The 24,387-nt window shown below is 42.4% G+C and overlaps 2 protein-coding genes across 4 annotated transcripts; one reads left to right on the top strand and one right to left on the bottom strand.

Annotated features, from left to right (window-relative positions):
• Positions 1 to 1,227: 1,227 nt before the first annotated feature.
• GPN1 (GPN-loop GTPase 1) lies at positions 1,228 to 20,148 on the bottom strand. 2 transcript variants are annotated; one of them, XM_047744814.1, is made up of 14 exons: positions 20,022 to 20,148; positions 18,925 to 19,018; positions 17,714 to 17,753; positions 16,623 to 16,689; positions 15,873 to 15,910; positions 13,721 to 13,799; positions 13,415 to 13,509; positions 12,325 to 12,370; positions 11,544 to 11,690; positions 10,354 to 10,436; positions 8,639 to 8,678; positions 7,491 to 7,581; positions 3,173 to 3,280; positions 1,228 to 1,922 (listed from the first exon to the last, which is right to left on the bottom strand). In XM_047744814.1, exons 1-14 carry the CDS (start codon positions 20,022 to 20,024, stop codon positions 1,837 to 1,839), a joined length of 1,017 nt encoding a protein of 338 aa, XP_047600770.1. In that variant the 5' UTR covers positions 20,025 to 20,148; the 3' UTR covers positions 1,228 to 1,836. The 2 variants fall into 2 exon arrangements, with proteins under 2 accessions (XP_047600770.1, XP_047600769.1); XM_047744813.1 differs by lacking the exon at positions 20,022 to 20,148 and adding an exon at positions 19,695 to 19,961.
• Positions 20,079 to 23,224, top strand: CCDC121 (coiled-coil domain containing 121). Of its 2 annotated transcripts, none has more exons than XM_047744815.1 (2): positions 20,079 to 20,422; positions 20,895 to 23,224. In XM_047744815.1, exons 1-2 carry the CDS (start codon positions 20,079 to 20,081, stop codon positions 21,811 to 21,813), a joined length of 1,263 nt encoding a protein of 420 aa, XP_047600771.1. In that variant the 3' UTR covers positions 21,814 to 23,224. The 2 variants fall into 2 exon arrangements, with proteins under 2 accessions (XP_047600771.1, XP_047600772.1); XM_047744816.1 differs by having other exon boundaries at positions 20,261 to 20,426.
• The last annotated feature ends 1,163 nt before the right edge of the window (positions 23,225 to 24,387 follow it).

Below are 24,387 nucleotides of genomic sequence, written 5' to 3'. Positions count from 1 at the left end.
GAGAGGCAGGCAGAGAGAGAGGAGGAAGCAGGCTCCCTGCCAAGCAGAGAGCCCGATGCGGGGCTCGATCCCAGCACCCTGGGATCATGACCTAAGCAGAAGGCAGAGGCTTTAACCCACTGAGCCACCCAGGCGCCCCCCCCCCCAAAGGATTTATTAAAAGAGATGTCTAGGGGGGCACCTGGGTGGCTCAGTGGGTTAAAGCCTCTGCCTTCGGCTCAGGTCATGATCCCAGGGTCCTGGGATCAAGCCCCACATCGGGCTCTCTGCTAGGCGGGGAGCCTGCTTCCCTTCCTCTCTCTGCCTTTCTCTCTGCCTACTTGTGATCTCTCTCTCTCTCTGTGTCAAATAAATAAACAAAAATCTAAAAAAAAAAAAAAATGTCTAGGTACCACCCCCAGTTTCTGATTCAGGTCTAATTAATTCAATGACAAAACTAACTCAAACAAGAAAATTCAGGGGCACCTAGGTGGCTCAGTTGGTTGAGGGACTAATTCTTGGTTTCGGCTCAAGTCATGATCTCATGGGTCATGGGATCGAGCCCCACACTGGGCTCCTCGCTCAGCAGAATCTGCTTCTACTTCTTTCTAATTTTTTTTTTAATTTTATTTATTTATTTGAGAGAGAATGTGTGAGAGAGAGCATGAGAGAGGAGAAGATCAGAGGGAGAAGCAGATTCCCCAAAGAGCTGGGAGCCCGATGCGAGACTCGATCCTGGAAGTCCAGGATCATGACCTGAGCCGAAGGCAGTCACTCAACCAACTGAGCCACCCAGGCGCCCATTTCTTTCTAATTTCTAACAATTTTCCAGGTCATGTTGATGCTTCTCGTCCAGTGACCACACTTGAGAACCACTGAATTGGGGTACAGATTAGGCAGGGATAAAATTCCTTAAGAGAAATGCACTATGTTCTAAGATACTATGAAGAATGTGGAGGCAGGGCAAATCTTACTAAGGCTATTATATATGGAATGTGCACCTGACCCAAATCCATGGTCTTTGAGTAAATCACAAAGGATACTTTGCCTTAAAGTATAACACAAACAATGCCTAGCTCTTTACCTGGTTACTTGGTATGTATACATGGAGACTTTAGTAAACATCCCCTCTTTACTGAGACAGGTTTGGACATGTGGCTTTAAACCTCTATGTTGAATAGAAGTGAACCTATTTGCAGTTACATAATTTTCTGACTTGAAATTATGACAGGCAGGCTTACAACAAAGTTAAAATTAAAAACACTTTATCCAAGTTATCATCCAAAACAGGATCTTATTCATTAATCATGTTTTGCTCACTTTTTTCAATGAACGTGTTGTCCTACAATGAGCTACCCCATCTGAGGCATGTTTCGTACCCAACATTGATTGGTTGCCAAGGAGACTCCACTGCCACCCTGGGTAAGCTCATGTTTCCTCTCCCTTTCTGCTAAAAGGAAGGAAACTCATGGTATAATCAAGGGCAAGATGCTGGGAAAGTAGAGTACAGATCCAGCCTGATAGAAGTTTGAAGTGAATCGTGATTTCTCGCTGTTCCATCCACAAGCAGCAAAAGTACTTGAATTCAAATGATAAACTTGAAGCTTTAGGCTTGAAGGGCTATCAGCATCCAAGAATAGTGAGAATATCCTTCCTTGCATAAATCCAAGGGAAAGGCCAAGGGAATTGGCATCTACCTGCCAGGTGCAATGGTTTTCTATCCCTGCCTGCATCTGAGTCAAATTTCCCTATAAGAGAAACTCTGCTACTCTGAACAAAATTGTCCTTTATAAGTAGTCCCCATCAGAGGTTAGGATAATTCCTTCACAGAGTTCCAAAATTCTGGACTTCTAGAAACTACTTGTTGTTTCTCTTCCAATACTGTGCCATTGATTCTTGCATAAAATTCTGGAATGCTGGCTCTTCACGGCTTTCTTCCGTAACTACAAGGAAAAAAGGTCAATTCTTTTAACTTTCCCATTAGACAGGTAGAAAAGAGTTCTGTCGCCAATCCATCACAAACAGTACTCAGCTTCTAATAAACTAAGTGTTCATTTCTCCCAGAAGCATGCTCTATCATGGTGCCCAAAATGTCAAATTCCTTTCATCTCTAAGTGGGGAGAAAACCTCCCCCTCATAAAGTAACTAAAACGAGGTCCCACTCCTACGTATTTTTAACCAAGAGAAATATATCCAGCAACTTTATTCATAATAGCTAAAATCTGGAAACAACCCTAATGGCAATCAGCTGATGAATGAATAAACAACTTGTGGTAAAAGCCGTACCTTGGAATATTATTCATCAATAAAAAGAGCGCACTTCGGATACATGGATGGATTACAAAAGCATTACACTGACTGAAAAAAGTCAAATCCAAAAAGCTAAATACTGTGATTCCAATTAGACAACATTCCAGAAAAGGCAAAATTATAGGAAAAGAAATCAGATTAGTGATTGCCAAAAACTAAGTGTGAGAGAACGGGACTGAATGAAAACAAGCATGAGGAACTTCTGGCGGTGGTGGAAGTATTCTGTATCTTGACTATGATGGCTGTTTCCAGTGCCCATATATTAGTTAAATCTCATCAAACTATACACTTAAAAAGGGTGGGATTTATTGCTAGTAAATTAGACCTCAATACATCTGACTTAATGAGGTAATTTAGATGTTAGCATCCAGCACACTGGATGGTAAAGAGAGGTTTGCTCTTGGCCGTAGCTAGAACCATAAAGGTTGTTTCAAGAAACAGATTCTGTTCACAGCCCATAAAACTATGCCAGGTGGAACCCTTTTGGGTTTCCAGAACCATTCTATCCTCAGTGGTACAGTCCCTTTTAACTGGCTTCGGTCTGCCGAGGCCTCCTTATGCATTCTTTTTCCCTACCTCATGTATTCTTAAAACCGTTATTAAACCAAACAAACCTCCTGGATTTCTCAAACTGAGTTAGACCCTAATGATGAGAAGACAAGAGACTAATTAAAAGCCTGTGATGCGCTCAGTATTAACCATTCAGTAGACGGGCCAGGAACTCAATATGTGGAACTCTTTCCCATGGCTGATTCTGGGGCCACGTCTTCTCTCCCGATCACTGGCTGCATGGGTAAGGCTTCTCTCAGCAAGAAGCTCCTGAGCAAACAATGTGGGAGGAAGCAGCTACTCTCTTTTCACGAGCACCTCAGCCACCTCTCACCTCTGTGGTCAATGTCATCAGTATCGCTGTCCGCTTCCTCATCCTCTTCATCCAGTGTTCCCCGAGTCAGGATCAGGTCAGAAGCGTCCAGCGCAGGAGACAAGCTGTCTACAGAGAAAACCCCTGTCAGGAGCACATCATGAACCTCGGCCTCCTCAAACAGGTGTTCTGATTCAGTAACTATGATTATAAATTGGCAGGATGAAGGTGGTCATAAACATAAATGCACAATCTTACCTGTTCTAAATGTACTATTGTTAATACCACTTAATGTTTTTAGAGTAGTGTAGTCCATAAAATGCTCTCGGGATCCCAGTAACCCAAGAGGTGCTATTTTTAAATTGAGGAAAATAATTCTCAAGGAGCTTGTCCTGGTAGTAACATCGTTCATTCTTATTGCCTCACAGCTTAGAAGAGGCTGTAGTTTTTCCTCTGAAGACTAAAGGCATCGGAGTAGATGCAGCGGGCTGGGGAGTCAGCGCGAAAGTACAGAGCACTAAGGAAGATTCCTGGGGGAAATGTGTTCTGAGGGTCTGAAGAAAATAGAGGGTGGAATGACAGTAAAGGAGTGAGGATATTATTCAAAAGAGGGAGGGAGGAAATGGGAAATTGAATATACTAATAGAGGCAAATTCCCTACTCCGGGCAACTGAACAAGGGCCGAGTGCCAATCAAAGTCAAATCACTTCATTCCTATGCAGGGGATTCGGCCTGCAAGGGTTGGGCTCTGAGAACCTAAAATGATGCCCAGTATCCTAGAGCTACCGGAGCACACAACCACTCTCCTCAGGAGCCTAGCTGGAGAGAAGTCAGCAGGGGATGAAGGAGGCCAACAGCAGCAACATCAAGGGGCACAAATCTCAAGGGGCCCATGGCACTGAAGAGGGATGGTGACATGGCGTGCTAACAATCAGTGCTTCAGTCTGGGCCCCCTATACCTGTGACTGCCCCCAAATTATTTACTGCAAGCTCTCAACCTTCAACAGGTTATCTGAGTATGGAAGACCTTTTGCAGCAGATTTAACATCTGCTGCTTCACATATTCCTGAATGATGCGCACAGAAATTTATGTCACCGAGGTGCACAACAAGGATGGCCAGGCAAATTCACGTAACCGGTGAATCCAGCCAGTTTCTAGCATCTCCCCCTCCAAGCGGCTTTGCTGTTGTTGTCTAGTGCAGATACAGCAATAGCTTTCATGAACAGAACTTAATTCCTTCAAAAGACCAGTCCATCCATAAGTGTGGGCGGGAGGGGGTGTACCCATACTAAACATGAACGCCGACCTAGAACCCCTAAGAATCAATGACAAAACTAATCCAAACAATAAGAAAATTCAGGGGCACCTAGGTGGCTCAGTTGGTTGAGGGACTAATTCTTGGTTTCGGCTCAGGTCATGATCTCATGGGTCATGGGATCGAGCCCCACACTGGGCTCCTCGCTCAGCAGAATCTGCTTCCAATTCTTTCTCTTGTCCTCCCCTCCTCCTCTGCCACTTCCACCCCAGGGGTGTACTCTCTTTTTCAAATAATTAAATCTTCAAAAAATATTTAAAAAGTGGGGCGCCTGTGGTTAAAAAACTAGTGGCTCAGTGGTTAGGCAGACTTTTTTTTTTTTTTTTTTAAAGATTTTACTCATTTATTAGAGAGACAGTGAGAGAGGGAACACAAGCAGGGGGAGTGTGAGAGGGAGAAGCAGGCCCCCCGCTGAGCAGGGAGCCGGATGTGGGGCTTGAACCCAAGACCCTGAGATCATGAGCCAAAGCCAGATGCTTAACAACTGAACCACCCAGGAGCCCCAAGGTAGACTTTCTGAGAAACAGTGCAAGTACAACTGTTAATGAAAAAGGTAATACAGACCTATACTTTATGTCATACCCAGGTATAAACTCTAAATGTATCAGGGATCTAAATGCAGAAAATGAGGGTTACCTGATGGCTCAGTCAGTTAAGCCTCTGACTCTGGGTTTCGGCTCAGGTCATGATCTCAGAGTCATGAGATCAAGGCCCGCTTCAGTCTCCTCGCTTCGGGCTCCATACTCAGTGCAGAGCCTGCTGGAGATTCTTTCTCCTCCCTCTCCTTCCCCTCTGCTCACCCACCCTGGTCACACTGGTACATTCTCTCTCTCTCTCAAATATATAAATAAAAATCTTTATATGTAGACAGCGGGGCACCTGGGTGGCTCAGTGTGTTAAGTGTCTACATTCAGCTCAGGTCAGGATCCCATGGTCCTGGGATCAAGTCTCACATCAGGCTCCCTGCTCGGTAAGTCTGCTTCTCCCTTTGCCCCTTCCCCCACTCGTGTTCTCTCGCTCCTCGCGCGCTCTCAAATTATCTTTTTAAAAATAAATAAATAGGGGCGCCTGGGTGGCTCAGTGGGTTAAAGCCTCTGCCTTCGGCTCAGGTCATGATCCCAGGGTCCTGAGATCGAGCCCCACATCGGGCTCTCTGCTCAGCAGGGAGCCTGCTTCCCTTCCTCTCTCTGTCTGCCTCTCTGCCTATTTGTGATCTCTGTCAAATAAATAAATAAAATCTTTTAAAATAAATAAATAGGGGCGCCTGGGTGGCTCAGTGGGTTAAGCCGCTGCCTTCGGCTCAGGTCATGATCTCAGGGTCCTGGGATCGAGTCCCGCATCGGGCTCTCTGCTCGGCAGGGAGCCTGCTTCCCTCTCTCTCTCTCTCTCTCTCTCTCTCTGCCTGCCTCTCTGTCTACTTGTGATCTCTCTCTGTCAAATAAATAAATAAAATCTTTATAAAAAAAATAAAAATTAATTAATTAAATAAATAAATAAATACAATGAAACCATACAAGTACTACAAGAAAACATGAGTGAATTCCTCTTTAACATAGTATAGGTAAGGGATTCCCAATTATGACTCAAAATCCAGAGGCAGTAAAAATGGGAAGTAAATTTGCCTAGATCAAAACAAAAGAAAAACTTTCACCTGGCAAATAACACCATGGACAAAGTCAAAAAAACAAGTGACAGAGAGAAAATATTTCTAACAGGCATCATAGAAAAATGGATACTACCCCTATTACATTAATGGATACTAAAACTAGTGGGTAAATGTGAAAATTAAAAGGATATTCATATGGTCTCAAAGAATCATCCAACAAAATACTTATTATAAAAGGAAAAATAACTTTACAATGAAAAACCTGGCAGATACCACTTTAAGCAAGTGATCAAAAGTAACATCTCCAATGATGGGACAAATCTACATGGTGGGCCTCTGGATGTCATGCATGGAAAAATCACAGCTTCACTTCTGTGAAGTCCTGCCAACAAGGAGCCACCTGAATGGTGTCCCGAGGAAATACCAGACAGACCCAAACTGAGGAACATCCTATAAAATATCTGTCGCCTACACTTCAAAATTGTCACTGCCATGAATACAAAGAAAAATGAAGGAACCATTCCAGATTAAAGGAGCTGAGACAACTAAATGGAATGCAGATCCAGGATTTTCTCCCACTACACAGGGCAAATAGCTAGATCTAAATAAGGAACACATCAGACAACAGGATCAGAGTTAATTTCCTAACTGTTTAGTAATGAGCTTATATAAAATATCCTTGTTTTTAGGAAATACACACTCAAGTATTCAAAGAGAATAAAGTCTTATAACTTACTCTTAAATGATATTGAAAACAGGAATATATATATATAATATACATTTTGTTTATAAATACATTTATAGGCTTATACATAAAGTCATACATAATGAGAAGAAGAGAAAGAATGAAGTAAATGTGGTAGAATGTTAACATTTTGCGAATCTGGTTGAATAGTATATAGTAATTCTTAAACTAGCCAAACAATTTTTCTGTTAATCGGAAAATAGGTCAAAATAAACAGGGAAAAAAAGGGCAGCGGGTAGAGGGTAAAAAGTATTGAAGAAAACTGTAGATGGGAGGATGGGGTAATTGGGTGATGTGTGTTAAGGAGGGGATGTGATGTAATGAGTGCTGGGTATTATACGCAACTGATGAATCACTAAACTGTACCCTGAACCTAACAATATGCTGTATGTTAACTAGCTTTAATTTAAAATTTTTTGAAGTATTTAAGAAAAGAGAGAATATTAAGTGTCTTGCCGAAGTAAAGCAAAAACTACCTGAAGAGGAAGAACTCAGAGTGGTAGTTATATACAACTTTCACAAGTTTACCTTTCCAAGTCACAAAGTGTATCGATCCATCTCAAAACACATTATCTTTATCCTTCTCTCTCTCTTAAAGTTAAGCATCTTCCTGCTCAGTGGAAGTGAGCATATCCTCCTTTTAGTTCCTAACACCAAGAGACCCTCCAATACCTGTGGCAGTCCCTGTGTCCAAGGCTACAGAGCCCATATCTTTCCGAAGGCGCTCCAGCTGTTCCTTCTGCTGCTGGCTCTGTGCACTGGCCTGTACATACAGAGAAAAATATCTCCATGTTAAAGAAGGAGTCCTGGGGCGCCTGGGTGGCTCAGTGGGTTAAGCCGCTGCCTTCGGGTCAGGTCATGATCTCAGAGTCCTGGGATCGAGCCCTGCATCGGGCTCTCTGCTCGGCAGGGAGCCTGCTTCCTCCTCTCTCTCTGCCTGCCTCTCTGCCTGCTTGTGATCTCTCTGTCAAATAAATAAATAAAATCTTTAAAAAAAAAAAAAAAAAAAAAAAAGAAGGAGTCCTAGGGGCACCTGGGTGGCTCAGTCAGCTAAGCGTCCAACTCTTGATTTTGGTTCAGGTCATGATCTCAGGGTTGCTAAGTGTGGAGCCTGCCTAAGATTCTCTCTCTCCCTCCATCCTCTCTCTCTCTCTCTCTCTCTCCAAATAACTCACTCTCTCTCCAAAATAAATAAAATAAAATCTGAAAAAAAAAAGGAGCCCCAAGTTGGATGCCAGACTTCTAACAGAGATAACTAAGTAAACAAATACTAGGGACTATTTGGACACTGGGGCAGGTAAGAGATGACGGATACAGAAACACCAAGCGGTGTGGGCCCAGAGGAGCACAAGTTCAGACCAGAGGGCTCTGAAGACAGAATGAGAGGTTTCAGAAACTGGACATGAGAACACATCAAAAGAACCCTCAAGCAGACAGAGCGGTGGTAAGGGGTCCAATGCAGCTGATGAGGGCAGGCCAAGGGATTATTTGGAATAAGCACTGTGAACCACCTCTTTTTTCTTGAAATTCTATAACCAGTCCTTAAATGAGCCTTGGGAGTAGGGGTGGGGTGGGGCCCAAGAAGTGCTTAGCAAATGTAACAAGAAAAATCAGACTTTAAAAGATTCAAATAAAGAGAAGAAAAATAATTAAGGGGCCCTGCTGCATCTAGACAGCAAACACACAGATTTACTAACTTAAGTAACAAACATCTACAACATACGCTGATAGCCAAAACAAAAGCATTTACGGCAGGAAGATTAGTGCATGGTTTGAAGTTGTCTTTCAGTGGGCCCAAATACACAAATAGCCTATCTTACCAGTGACTTCTTCAGACGTTCATATTCAGGACGATACTCCCTGGAAAGAGAAAACACTTTCTAAATTCCTTTGTTTAATAATCTGTCCTGCCCACCCCCATACCACTTCTATTTTCCTAGTTCCCTGACAATAACAGAAGACCTTACTTCACTGAACATTGTATGTAACAGGGCTTAATCAGTGAGATTCTATCCCTATGCAATTAGAAGTCAAGGTGCTTGCCCCAATCTGAAACCAGCAGAGACAAAAGACTGCTGGCCTGGAAAGATTAACTTTGTGGAGTCCGTAACTCATGAGCTCAGCATTTGTTTGGATAAAACTGAGATGAATAAAAAAAGTGAGGCCTGGGGCGCCTGCGTGGCTCAGTTGTTAAGCATCTGCCTTTGGCCCAGGTCATGATCCCAGGGTCCTGGGATTAAGCCCCATGTCAGGCTCCCTGCTCAGTGGGGAGCCTGCTTTTCCCTCTCCCTCTGCCCCTCCCCCTGCTTGTGCACAGGCACACTAGCTCTCCCTCTCTGTCAAATAAATTAGAAAAAAAAAAATTAAAAAATGGAGAACTGGCGGGCTCAGGAAGCCCAATATGGAATTATGTGGTTTATCTGGGCAGTAACAAAAGGATACAGAAGGGTCTATCCTGAGATTTTGGTCACACACAGAAAGACCCCTTATCTGATGAATCAAAATCAAAATAATGTGTCTAAAAATGACCATGTGGTTGTTAGAATCTTGCTAAGTATGAAGCCAAAGAAACATGCCAGTAAGCAGCCAATTATCACAGCATCAGCCCAAGGAAAGTGCTCTGATTACACTTCCATGTAAGTAAATAGAATTCTAGTATTAACCATGATAAGAGTAGTAACACCCATTTATCATTAAGTGTGCTTGCTTGGTGTCAGCAACTGTGCTAGATGCTTGGATATATTTTCTCAAATAATGCTCCCAACAACCTTAACAATAAATGCTATTATCCCTGATCTACAAATGACAAAAACTTGCTAAGACCACTCATTTACTCAGTGGAGAACACAGAAATCCAACCCACAGCTGTCTGACTCCAAAGTCTATGTTCTTAATCCAAGGTCAGCCAATGTAGCGAAGTAGCCAAATCATGCCTATTTTTGTAAATAAAGTTTTACTGGAACAGTCATGCCCATTCGTTTGCAAATTGTTTATGGATGCTTTACCCCACAATGACAGGTGAGCAGTGGCAACAAAGATCATATGGCCCACAAAAGCATAAAATATTTACTATCTGGCTTTTTACCAAAAGAAAGTCTGAAGACTCCTGCTCTTAATCATTCAATACAGGGGCGCCTGGGTGGCTTAGTGGGTTGAGCCTCTGCCTTTGGCTCGGGTCATGGTCCCAGGGTCCTGGGATCGGGCCCCACATCGGGCTCTCTGCTCAGCGGGGAGCCTGCCTCCCCCTCTCTCTCTGCCTGCCTCTCTGCTTGTGATCTCTGTCAAATAAATAAGATCTTCAAAAAAAAAAAAAAAATTAAAAATCATTCAATAGGGAGAAGGTTTTATACTCCTATTTTAATAGTTAATGGGGACTTGTTATCCCTAAGTGTACACGTACAGATCCAGCACACATACATATCGCAAAAATAATACCTAGACTATGAGAACCAAAACGCTTTGCTGGCAAAACTGCTATCATATCAGATTACAGCTTACTAAAAATGTCATCATCAGGATTTTCCTTTATCCTCACCTTTCATATTCTTCTGCAGCACTGGTGACTTGCATGAAGAGTTCATCTAAGCCAGTACCCAGAACAGCAGACACACCCACCACCTGTCAAAAGCATCAATGCCACTGAGGAAACTATATATTCACATAGTGTATGTTACTTTGTTCAAATAATCATAAACTCTTCCTAAAAGCTGTTTAGATACTTCAAGAAGTCTCTGGAAAAGAGTGAAGCTAAAACAAAACAAAATAGCACATATACTCAAGAGCCATGGAAAGACATGTATGGAAAAGAGAGGACTAGAAAAAACAGAAGGAGGAGAAACACATAGCAAGACTTCCTATCTATTTACTGCCAATACAACCACTGTCTGTTCTCTACAAAAATCAGTATTGCAATGCCTTTGCTTGGCCAATTACCATCCTCCCTGACACCCCAATGTACTTTTACTTATATAAATCGTACCCTTCCTGGGAGCCTGGGTGGCTCAGTCAGTTAAACATCTGCCTTCAGCTCAGGTTGTGATCCCAAGGTCCTGGGGTAGGGTCCTACATTGGGCTCCCTGCACAGCAGGGAACCTGCTTCTCCCTCTACCTCTCTCCCTGACTCATGCGCACACTCTCTCTCTCCTCCACGCGCACGCACATACACAAAAATAAATAAAATCTTTAAAAGAATAATAAAAAAACAAATCGTAGCCTTCCTACAAAGCATACCTCTAATGCTATATCCTCCAAAATCCCTCATTTCAAGAGTGATCTGCCCTTACCAGCATCAGGCCCAACCACCAATCTTCATAAGGTCCTTATCACAATACATCATGTTTCAATTCTCTATGTAGCCCTCTCTTCAAACTAAACCATAAATTCTGAAGGTAGGGTTTTTATTTTTTTTTTTAAAGTAATCTCAGTGCCTAACGTGGGGCTCAAACTCACAACCCCAAGATTAAGAGCCAGCCATATGCTCTACTGACTGAGCCAGCCAGGCACCTCTATTTATCTCTTAAACCTCCAGTTTTAAAACTGGCCAGCAACATGCAAAAGAATGAAAAAAAAAAAAAACCACAAAACTCCAATTTTTAATAACTAAATGCTTAAATGCTTTTTTTAATAAGGTAATGAACTTCTTTTCTAACATAGGTTCAAAGCCGGCCCTATGGGTTAAGAGGTCGTCTGAAGGGACTGTCAGTATAAGCAGAGGAGAAAGTTTACCCTAAGTGAGCTGTAAAACTCATCTAACACCAGGCTCATTGAACGAGTCAGGTTACTGACGTATGTAGTCTCTTGATTCAAGGCATCTTGGAAAGCCTCAAAATCTTGCATCCATTCCACTGCAAAGCTGTGGTCAATGATGTCAGTCTGTACCAGAGAGAAGTCAACTATCAGCACCCAGAGATGTGCTTAGGTAACAAATATCGAAAAAATTTTAATCAAGCAACAACAACAAAGCAATTATTCATATATTTTTGCCTCCACTTCCCCCCTTCCCTCCTCCACTACAACAAACCATAAAGGGCCAAGACTATTGTATATAATGAAACGATGGTATGTGTTCTCTTGGTTGAAGCAGACCCTTCACTATCCATTGCCAAGTGACCATGGCAACAGCAGACGCCAGCACATTCTAGGCTCTGAAGTCATGTCTCGAATCCCAGCTGTCAACCCAACAACAGTGAAGTTTTCTGTTTTAACTGAGACTGCTAATAAACTAGCAGTCCCTCCCCCATATACACAGTTGCAATTCTGAGGAATAACCTATACACTACAGTTGAGGGGCTACTCTATCTAGTTTAAAATTACTTTGATGAAAGCCAGTGATAAATATTCATTCAATCTGATTGAATCTTTTTCCTACAAGTGCTCATGACTTTGTTTCAGATAAGTTTGAATCTGTTCTCTGACTTGTGAAAATCCTCACCTACCCAAACCTTCCAGTAACCCAAGGTTCTGATGAAAAAGAAATACTGAACCACAAAAGAAAGGATCCACTTACTTTATTCATAACCACAATGAAAGGCAGCTTGGTTTTGTACAAAATGCTGAAAAGTAAACATCAAGACATTTTTAGTAAAAACACTTAAGCTCTTGCTAGCCCGGTGTCAATCTGCTGGAACCGAGTAAAGACAAGTGGAATGGGTTCAGACTCTACTTATAGGTATCCACTCTCACATGCCTTCACTTCACTTCACTTCACTTCACTCTTCACATGCCTTCATTCTTCTCTCCCACCATTACCATCAAGCAAACAACACACACACACACATGCTCGCTTTTCCTTGGAATAATAATGCTTTAATACTGATCTTGTTTTCTGTATATGTTTTTTTTGTTGTTGTTGTTTTGGTTTTGTGTGTGTGTGTGTGTGTGTATGGTTTTTTTGGTTGTTGTTGGTTTTGTTTTTTTTTTTTGGAAGGGTTGTTTTTACCAAATAATTGTCTTTTAAACAATAAATATGGAAACAAAAAATGCTGTCAGTCCTCAGATTTCTATGTGGACTAGGATTTCTTGCATCTAACAAGGGATAGCCCTAGTCATATTAGAAGGCACAAATGCTGGTAATGGCTTTTGTGTACCTTCCCCCCAATGAATTCTCTCAGATTTAATAATAGTTTGCCTTGCTCCTATGTCTTCTGCACTCACATACTCTAGTGAGGCATGGTCCTTCTGTCCCTAATGACACCAAGTTGGGCAAACTTGTGCTTTGTGGAATTACAGTAAATCTCTTTATTCATAATCTCTTGTAATTTAACTCTACATGTCCTAACACAGAAAAGGAGCATTTAGACCAGAGGGCTCTGTTCTATTTAGATTTGTTTCATTCATCTGGGAGCAACTACCAAAGGTTCATATTCATACACCACCCGTTTCTGTAATAAGTAAGGGAGGAAGATGAGAAGCTGCTCAGAGAATGCCAACACATATGCCTCTTTTCTCTTCTAACCTCTCCCCAGCTCAGAACTACTGAGGGCCACATCTGAATGAGCACAATTCCAGGTTAATAAGTACTCGGGATTCAAATACAAAAGAGAAAAGAAGAGGCCTCCTCCCTGGATGTAACAGCATGCCTCCCAGCAATCAATTACCTGCAGGCATACAGCATATTGGACATGAAGGTCACTGGGTTGGTACTTCTTGATGTGTCCATTACATAAATGACAACTGTTGGAAATGAGGATGCCTAAAGCCACAAAATAATCACAGCCTTAGTCAAAGGGCTCATGAGCTATTCCCAAACTCTTTTTCCACCTTCCTTAGCAAGGGAGAACCGCCTTAGGCTGGGTATACAGAGTTGCCACAACTCCCTCCCATACAAGGTCCCATTCAATAAAAAGATGCTTAACTAGTCTAGCTCTCTAGTTACTCCCAGTAACCAGTCCTACAATACTCACCAGGGCCTCAGTGATGATTGTCCCAGATGCTGACCACGTGAACACCTCAATCTGTCCAGGTGTGTCAATCAAGACGTATCTGTGTCAAGAACGACCATCAAAGAAGTATTACACTTGTGCAATGGTGAAAGATAGCACAGCACACAAAACACTGAGAATCTGGTTATTCGGGACTGGAATAACCTCGTCACACTATCAAGTCTAACTTCCTCCCACTGCCCTTAAAACGTACACCACATTCCCCCAGGCTTTGTTCAATGTCCAATATTCATGCTACCAGGCAGGAGCAGTAGTCCACAAACTGCTGCAAATTGATCACAGAGGAAACCGTGATAGTTTCAGAAACACACTGTACTGAAAATGAGAGATAAACAAAACCAAATTTCTTGGGAAACTATCTGGTTTCTTGGGGTGGGCGTGAAGGAAGGCGGAGGGGAAGGAGGAAAACAGAGATAGGGGAGTAATAGCTAAATACAGGGTTTCTTCTTGAGGTGATGGAAATATTCTAAAAGTGACTGTAGTTATGGTTCTACAATTCTGTGAATATACTAAAAGCCACTGGACTGTACACTTTAAATGATATGCGAATTACATCTAAATAAAGCTGTTTTTAAAAATAAGCAAAAAATTTTGAATGGACATTTCTCCAAATATATACCAATGGCCAAAAAGTACATAAAATAATGTTTAACATCTTTAATCACTGAGGAAATATATTTCAAATATATATATATATATATATATATATATCAAATCTGATACCACAATGAGACACCACTTCATACCCAATGACATGGCTATAACCAAAAACAAGGATAATAACTAATGTTGGCAAGGATGTGGACCAGGAACCCTCACACAATGGTGGTGAAAATGTAAAATGGTACAGCCCCCTGGAGCTGGGGCGAGAAGGGAGAATAACAGGAACTGCTAATGAGTATGGAGTTTCTTTTGAGGATGAAGAGAAAGTTCTGGAATTACATAGTAGTGATCAGTAAATGACTTTACGAATATACTAAAAACCACTATATCGTATACTTAAAAATTGGAATGGGCCTTTGTTATGTGAATTTATATCTCAACAAAGCTGTTACTTCTTTTTAAACTACCTCTAGTAGTTTTTTATAAAAACTGTCTTTTTGTGAAACACCTTATCCATCCATCCTTCTACGTATATATGCATGGAAACATGTGGAATGATAGTCGCCGACAGTAGTAATGACAATTATACCTATAATATTATATAATAATACTATATGTTATACATTATAAAATAATAGAACACAACATAATAGTAATAATGATAGTTGATTCTACTAGGAATCAGGGTGAAATAATTTCATCTCTTAAATATTATGCATAGTTGTAAATCTTTTTAAGATTTATTTTTAGGGGCACCTGGGTGGCTCAGTGGGTTAAAGCCTCTGCCTTCAGCTCAGGTCATGATCCCAGGGTCCTGGGATCGAGCCCCGCATCGGGCTCTCTGCTCGGCAGGGAGCCTGCTTCCTCCTCTCTCTCTGCCCGCCTGTCTACTTGTGATCTCTGTCTGTCAAATAAATAAATAAAATCTTAAAAAAAAAAAAAAAAGATTTATTTTTAAACAAGGGTTAGAAAGATGTTTCAGAGATTTTAATACCCACAAATGTGGTTTTCCCAAGAGAAGGCAAGTAGACAACAGAATTTGGACAAAGTCTCAAAAATACCTCCTAGGGGGCGCCTGGGTGGCTCAGTGGGTTAAGGCCTCTGCCTTCAGCTCAGGTCATGATCCCAGGGTTCTGGGATCGAGGCCCGCATGGGGCTCTCTGCTCAGCGGGGAGCCTGCATCCTCCTCTCTCTCTGCCTGCCTCTCTGCCTACTTGTGATCTCTCTCTCTCTGTCAAATAAATGAATAAAAATCTTTAAAAAAAAAAAATACCTCCTAGGAAGCCACGGGCATACATGACAGTGATTGAGGGCAAAATACTAGTAAATTTAGCTCTTCACTCTATATGATCTTAGTGTGGGGTTTTGGGGTTTTTCTGGCTACTTTTTTTCTTTCGCTTCTAATGGTTTCATCTCAATCTACATTCTTTCGGAGTTTGATGGTATCCTGAAATCCTTGAGACATGTCAACTACAGAGTAATAAATTGGTGTTAAACTGAAATCACTTACTTAGACATGCTCTGGGCCTTCTCGATAAATTTCATCACCTAAGAGAAAAAGATGCCAATTACAACAGGATCCATTCTCAACACAAAAATCACCCTTTCCAGGGTGGCCCAACTTACAGGCACTATCAACTATTCAATCTCTGTTCTCAATCTTGAGACACCAACTTATAAACTCCACGAGCTAAAGAAACACAGCCACACCAGCAGCCCTGCAACGCCCTGGAGTGTACTGCCAGGCCCTGAGAAGCTAAAGACGATCCGTCACTGTCAGGACGCATCTCTTGGTGCTTCAGTAAAATGTTAACAACCTGTCTCACGGAGTGACATTAGGGTAAAAAATGAGCAATTACAAAACACTCTTATGGAAATAGATGATAGAGAAAAACTTAAACAGTGACAATTATTTGTCACACGTAAAAAAGCCCATTATCTTTCCATTCCATATCCGCTAGCCCATCCCACTCCCCATTTGTCCACTCCATCCTCAAGGTGATACTCCAAGCCAAGATACAAAAAAAAAAGAACCTGGATTTTTGTTTTATTGGCCATCACAAATATTAAATGTGAAGTGTCTCAAAACACTGATCGTCCTTTCATAACCTCCTTCTCTGTCTACCAAAATGCTTATTTATTTTCTATGTATGTCCAGGTTTATTGCTCTTCTTTCTCAAAGTGAGCAAGCTAAGGCATTTAAAAGTCAAACATTTTTATTTTTACACAGCCATGCCTATAAAAGCAAAGACAGACATACCTGATCAAATCTCGTAGCAAAGAGATTGAGTGACGTCACTATACCACCATTGGGCCCAAGTCCATACCTGGACACTAAGTTGAGGATTTAAACTACTTACAGATCAAATTAGATGCTGAAATTCACACTAAGGCTATCATTCACACAAACAGCATTGTAACAGTAGTGTTCCATGAATGGATGCTGGCAGCCTATCCTTGACATACCATACAACCTTAACCACACAAAGAATTTCATTATCAACATATTCCTCATATCTTTATCATTTTGGGGATGCTGAGGCCAAATGAAGACGTTAAAGTGACCAAAATGTAACAGAGAGATGCACGTGGAAGTGACCGCTTAATAGCATTAGTCATTAAGATCATCTTAAAATATCATTAAGACATCACACTTCCGGGTGCCTGGGTGGCTCAGTGGGTTAAGCCTCTGCCTTCGGCTCAGGTCATGATCTCAGGGTCCTGGGATCGAGCCCCAAATCGGGCTCTCTGCTTGGCAGGGATCCTGCTTCCCCCCACTCTCTGTCTGTTTGCCTCTCTGCCTAATTGTGATCTCTCTCTCTCTCTCTGTCAAATAAATAAAATATTTTTTTTTAAAAATCACACTCCTTGCTCTGATCCTCACTGATCAAGCTAACTGCTGAGTAGAATTTGTCTATCCACCTAGACCTACCTACACGGAAAGTACACATTTCATACAGCAACATACTAAGAGCTGATCCTACTAAATGAACCTGCTCATTTCTGAGTCTCCCAGTCAGAGGAGGCAGTGGCCTCCAAGGCGATACTGCTCTCTGGAACCAGGCCCAGCATCAGCTAGCCTCTCACTTTCCATGCTAACTACAACAGCCTGTGGTCTAGGAAGATGGTAAAAAAAAAACTGAAACCACAAGCTGAAACAGTATTTCTAATCACCTAAAATATCTCTCCTCACATTCATCTCTCTAGCCTCAAAAATTACTTAAAGCAATTAAATGCTTTTGCTAGTGTATTTCACAGAGAAATGCAAAAACACTCTCAAAGCCACAAAAAAAAACAGACAGCAACCAGTCAGGGATGAGTCAGCACTGCAGCAGGTGCCGAAAAGGATACTGTTTCATGACTTCCTTATACTTCACAGTGTCACGAATATCTGTTCAGGGAAAAAGAATTCACTGGAATTTAACACATAGAAACAATACAGTTTGAGACTCTCTATCTATAATATCCTCAGACAATGGACCCCTCAAGTCATCTCTGCTTCCTCCGAGGAAAAAAAATAAGTTTCTCTCTTGGCATCTCAGTTACTTTTCAAATCTGTTTTCCAAAATTTTAAGCTAAGGTCACTGAACTGTGATAGGGGAAAAAAGCAAGATGGTGAAGAGAACAAAAGGGTAGAAGTACATTCTCTCCCAGCAAGAAGCTAAAACCAGGCTTTCAGGCTTCTCTTATCAGCATTCTCTTCTACTAAATCCCCCAGCTTCACCCTGGATTCCTTCTTTACAAAAGATAAGGGGGGTGGGGGGCACACCCGGGTGGCTCGGTCAGTTAAGCGTCTGCCTTTGGCTCAGGTCATGATCCCAGGATCCTGGGATCGAGCCCCGCATCAGGCTCCCTGCTCAGCGGGAAGTCTGCTTCTCCCTCTCCCACTCCCTCTGCTTCTGTTCCCTCTCTCATTGTGTCTCTCTCTCTGTCAAATAAATAATAAAAATAAACATTAAAAAAAAAAAAAGATAACTGGGAAGTAACCCATGAAAAATGTTAGCTAAGAGCTCAGAAGTTATGGTAGAAATGAGCTCAAACAATGAGAAGTTTTACTGGTTTTTGTTTTTGTTTTTTAAGTAATGTGGCAAGGCTGGGGTTATTTGGGGTTTTTCTGTTTGTTTTTCTTTTTTTGAGTTTTGTTTTTTTTTTTAAACTTACTTGAGAAAGAGAGAGAGAGAGAAAGAGAGAGCCCATGCCCAAGCAGGGGAAGGAGCAGAGAGGGAGGGAGAAGGAAAGGGAAAGAATCTCAAGCAGACTCCCCACTGAGCTGGAGCCCAATTCGGGGATTGATCTCATGACCCTGAGATCATGACCTGAGCTGAGACCATGAGTTGGATGCTTAACCAACTAAGCTACCCAGGTGCCCCAGGAGTCTGCTTCTCCCTCTCTCTGTCCCTCCCCCTGGCACTTTCTCTCTCTCTCTCTCTCTCTTAAATAAATAAATAAAATCTAAAAAAAAAAAGGAAAGAAAAAATGAAAATGAAAACATTAAGGACTGGTGGGCTGGGGGCTTTCCATATTCTGAGGGACTTCACACAGTTCTGTTATATTTTACTCACCAATATTGGCAGGAAAGGGTACTTCATGTACAGCTGGGTCCAGATTAATCACGTAAGGTGGAGAGCCTTGGCTATGCAGATGTCCAGTAAGCCTCTGTAGAGATATAAGAAGAGAGATGGAGTGAGACAAAGAGGGAATGATAAGGGGCCAAGATTCCTTTATCCATCATACCTAAGACTTCTGCACTTACATTTCCCTCTACATGAAATATTCGTCCCCAGTATCCACCTCCAACATTCAACTCTCATAAATGCTATATTTTTCTTTATCACCCATCTAACAGAGTCTCCCTTACTCTTGATCACTTATTTACTTGATTTTTGTGAGGTTTTTTCCTATCACTCCCATTAAAATATTAACTTCAAAAAGCGGGAACCCCGTCAAATTCAATCGCTGTTATCTCCAGGGCTTGAAACATAAGAGCTGCGTAAGAAATAATTATTTAGTAATCTACACCAAAAGCCTGTGTGCTAACCCTGTATTAATTGCCTTCGAGGAGTCGGCAATTGTACCGGTAAGACAATTCCAGAACAACGTGGTAAAGTGTACCAAATATGACCTAAGGGTGCGAAGGAGAGAGCCTTAATTAAACCAGGCTAGAGTCCGAAAAGGCCAGCCTAGGAAGGAACCGGAGATGCTGGCAAGTTCCTGAAAGCCACACGCGGGTCCCCTCCAACTCTGAGAGACCTCCCCCTCCTTCTCCCCGGCCTTCCGCCCACCACTGACCACCCCGCGCGCACACCGACTACGCCCGCGCCGTGTACGTCACCTGGACAAAGGTGGTTTTCCCAGATCCTGCCATTCCCAACACCAACAGACAAACTGGGGGCCGAGGAACCCCCGAAGCCTGCGAGTCAGCTGTCTCCACGGGCGCTGCCATTTTCCTCCTGGCTCCGCCCACTCTGCCGTAGAGACGCTGCGTGCCTAGAGAGGCTGCAGTGACGCTCGGGGCAGCGAGGGAGGCTAGAACCCGACTAGCGCTAAAAGCGAAGGCGAAGGGGCGGGACCGGCGCCGGAGCATCCTAGCCCCCCGGCCAACTAGCGACAGTGGCCGGGAGTTAGAGGCCTGGAGAGGGCCAGGAAAAGGGGCACTCACCATCGTAGGGGTGTTCTGGGAGGGGCAAAACTCTGATCCCCAGAAGGGCGAAACGAGATGGGGTCCCTAAGGGAGGGCACCGACGGGTCGAAAAAGAGAGTGCGTTTCTCTTTCGGCCCCCAAGGAACGGGACAACCGGCTGCTGGGGCTTATTCGGCAGCCGATGAGGTTCAGCAGCTCAGGGATGGACCGGCCGGGACTGGGGCGGAGTGCGACCCGGCGGGTTGCCGGGCAGCGTGGAGACCCACGGCGTACGGTACGGAGAAGTTGCGAAAACTCCCCGCAAGGGGACGCCATTTCCAAGTGTCGCGAGCCCCTGACACCAGCGCTCCCTCCTTAGCAGTCTCCTTCAGTGAATCAGGCCGTGACCTTGGAGATGAACGCTTGGATTCCTGGAGCAAGTAGGTACTGAAGGGACGCTTCTCTCCACGGAAGTGTCCTCGGATACCGGAAGGGTGGTGGAAAAGCCGTGAAATTTATGGCTATTCTGGACCATCCCGGCTGTTCCTGTGGTCCTCGGTAGCTACTGTAGTGTTGAGTAAATCCTAAAATCTGGATTTCACACCCACACTCTGCCACTTGCTGACGGCATAAATCGTGGCCAAGTCATTTAAATTCTCCGAACCTGTTTTCTCCTCTTTAAACTGGAGTTAATACCTCACAGGACTGTAGTGAGTTAGCATTGCAAATTGTGAACTACACTCATTCATCTTTATCCCTAGCTGTATTCCTTGGTGACTTGCATAGCGGCAGAACCATAATAGGTACTCAAAGATATTTCCTCGTATGAATTAAAGTATAATTGTGCATTTTGTATTTACTAAACGTTCATTAAGAATTGATGGGGTAATGTCTCACTTGTTCTTCCTTCAGGTTTGCTAAGGATTCTAGGAGTTCCCCTCCACCGTATCTTAGTTTAATTAATAATTTTTTCAAGCCAGGGAAGCCAAGAAACTCAGAGATGAGGTTTAAAGAAAAGGCAGTGGTGGAAATAGCGAGGCTGGACAACCAAATAAAACAAGCTCAAACCCAGCAAGAATTACTAATGGAGGAGACCAGGCAGCTCTACGCTGAAAAGTTCCTCGTCCAGAGTGAAAACAAATTCTTTCTGGAATACCTAACCAACAAAACTGAGGAGTATAGAAGGCAGCCTGAAAAGCTGTGGAACAACTATTTACAAAACAGTGAGGAGATTGAACAAAGGAGGCAAGAATCAGTCTCCGTGTATGCGAAACAAACTTCAGCGTTTAAAAGGGAGCTCTTGCAGAAAGAAAAGCTCCAGTTCAATTTAAAGCAGCAGTTGCAGGCACTGAGGAATATTTCACTCTTAAAAGAGAAACAGGAGAGAGAAATGCAGATGTTACAGGAGGAGAAAAAGAAAACCCAAGCTGAGACAGAGGCAAAGAAACAGGAACTCCAGGTCCAGTTACTCCAGGAAAAAGCATTCCTGGAGAAACAACTCAGTGAGCCAGACATGAGGCAGCTGGGAAACAGAAAAAGAAAGGCGCTGGACAGGAAGGCCCAGACCTTGGAGCTGGAAGCAAAGCAGTATACTTTGGAGTTCTACCGCAGCATCAGGAGAGAGAACTGGGAGTTACAGAAGAAATTACTGCAGCAAACTCAGCAGTGCCAGGACTTGCAGGCTATTAAAAGCCAGTTAAAAAATCAGAAGCAGCAGCTGCAGCAGGAACAGTGGTATGTGCAGTGCTTGATCCGGGGGAGGCAACGATTGCAAAGGAGGCATAACTGGTGCCCAAGACAGGATGCTCCCAAGGACCACAGCGCCCCCTGAGTATCAAACCAAGGATTAATCCAAAACAGTTCCTAAAATAACAGATTAAATAAGGACTGGAGTGAATATTCTTATGTGCTGTATACACCTGGTTAGGAAGGCTTTGGCATCTCAGAATCCTATGGTAAAACATCCTCGTGATGTGTTTAGTGGGAAAGATTAGGTGCGTTTTTCCAGCAGTACTGCTAGATATTTGTGCCACCAGCTTCCCTTAATTAGGTTTTTCCTTAATTAGATCTTGTAATAAATGGGATGTTCCTCAAATCTCCAGATAACATAATACCATTTCCCAAACACGAGTACCTTAACCTAGCTCAAGAAAACCACCTTGAGGTAGTGAAAGGAAAACAGTTGTGTGATTTATTTCATCTAAGTAAGTTAGATTTCTAAGAATAGCATTTCAGACTGGCTTTGTATAGTGCCCCTGCTCTGCAAACCACCAGTTATCCTTATGCCTCTTGGCCAGCTGCACACAAAGAAGGCCAAGTGCTTTTAAAAAAGCTCTTTTGCAAGTCTGCACCAGGGGCCAGGCGGCTCCTTCTATGGTTTTGTCAAGAGTGGAAAAGTAATCTAAACAGCACGTTCATTAACAGCGAAGCTGGAGGAGGGGGCCGGAGCAGCCTGTGCAGAATGACCTTTTGTCTGATGCTCAGCCCCTACAGTGTTAGCTTTGAGTAAACTGAGAAGGGAACAGCAGATAAAGGGTATGTCTATTAGGTCAGCTCTTACTTTTGAAAATCTTGTCTGTGAAGAAATACCCCTAGCATTAATGAGGTCACTGTTAAGTTCAGGAAAATATATGAAAAGAAGTTTTTAACATATTGGGACTTTAAAGGGCCTTGTGCCATCTATTTCCCTAACAACAGTCTAAATTCTAAGACAAGATTAGTTAACGTTAGATGTAATAAGTACTTCAGTTTTAGGTCACGGACTACATTTTCTTACTATGTGTGCACTTGATAGTACATGAAATGCCTTTTGTAATTAATATGTGCCTTATATTTACGTCTGTTTAGGAGAACTGGGAATAATTTTAATTAGTATAGACTTTTAGGGTAGTTTTTAAAAATTTTTTGCACTTAAAGACATACTGATGGTTGGACTCTTTTATTTCTTTGCATGCTGAATCCCAGGTACAGGAATATAAAATAATCCCATATTTTAACATCACTCCTCTATGGGAAAATAAAGGTAACTTTATGTTTTCCAGAAATTGTCAGTGATGAAAAACTTCAAAATAATTTTCCTGAATTTTCAGTTTTATTCCTATGTAAAATGAATTCCTTTAAAATTGTGGAATAAAATCTCTTTCTCCCTCAATGCCTTCAACTTCTAGCTTTAACAATGTTTTTGTTAAATATATAGTTTGTTATTAAAAATAAAAACCTTAGATTATAATGTATCTGTTGATTCCCCCCCCCCCCCCGGGGTATTTTCTACTTCATCACTCTTCTCTCTTCTACTGCTACTGTGTATCTTATTCTTACTAGTGTACACATAATAAAACTGCAATTCCAACACAGAAAGTAGAATTTTAGATAGTATGCAGAGTACCTTAACCTGAATACTTCAGTTCTTGAGCTGAAAATACAGAAGGACTGAACTTGAAAAACATGGTAACTAAGACAAATTTGAACCCCTATTCTCTGTGGATGCAAAAATGCAAAAAAGCATAGGAAAATAGATACTAAGACTGTAAGAAGTTGAAAGTAGGAGGGATTTGGAATCGTACTATTCTGCTGTTAATTTCCCTCCTGCCTTTGCTGTCCCAAATATCTAATTGGGGAGGGATAACTTCCATCCCATACATTTATTTTTAATTCCTATCATCCCAAATAATGAGTGGTGTATTGCTTTATGTCTGTCCCTTTCAGAGTTAGGTCTCAACACTTGGAAGATTTTAGAGGGTGGTGAATTATCTGATAAGGGTACCTTGAAATCCATACATGCCAAGGGAGCAGTAGGTTGGCCAACTAAACTCAACCTACTTTTAGCCTGCTTAGCTATGAAGAAGATGAAACAGGGTGATGTTACAGAGAGTGCATTTAGATGGAAAAGACCTCCAAGGTGAAATTTAGGTTAAGATCTAAATGATACAATGAAGCCTACCTTGCAAAAATCAGGGAAGAAGCCGCTCTGGGCAATGGGAACAATAAGGTAAAGGTCCTAAGACGGGAATGAGGCTTAGTAGGTTCCAGGAGCTAAAAGGTTAATGTGGCTAAAGTACCGTTAGGGAATGGTCAGAGAAAAGAAATGGAGTAGAGGGAGAGGAGGCTAAAAGGGTTAGCAGTGGGAGCAGAAGGCCTTAGAGGATAAAGAGGAAGTGACTTTAAGGGCTCCAGAAACCAGGCTTTTAGCAGGTGAATGAGGTCTGATTTACAATTTTAAAAACTCAATACAGCTGTTATGCGGCAAGTATCCAAGCCAATAAAAACCAGAAAGAAGCAATCAGGAAACTATTACGGTCTAGCCAAGAGGTGATGATGGTTCAGACTGGGGTGGCTGAAATAGAAGTGACTAGAAAGAAGAGCAGACTAAAGGGTAAAGAGAAAATGAAGGGTTAAGGATGAAGCA

Source organism: Lutra lutra, chromosome 9 (genome assembly GCF_902655055.1).
Source record: "Lutra lutra chromosome 9, mLutLut1.2, whole genome shotgun sequence".
Lineage (NCBI taxonomy): Eukaryota > Metazoa > Chordata > Mammalia > Carnivora > Mustelidae > Lutra > Lutra lutra.
The sequence above is the reverse complement of the archived record's forward strand: the minus strand, read 5'-3'. Positions and strand labels throughout refer to the sequence as shown.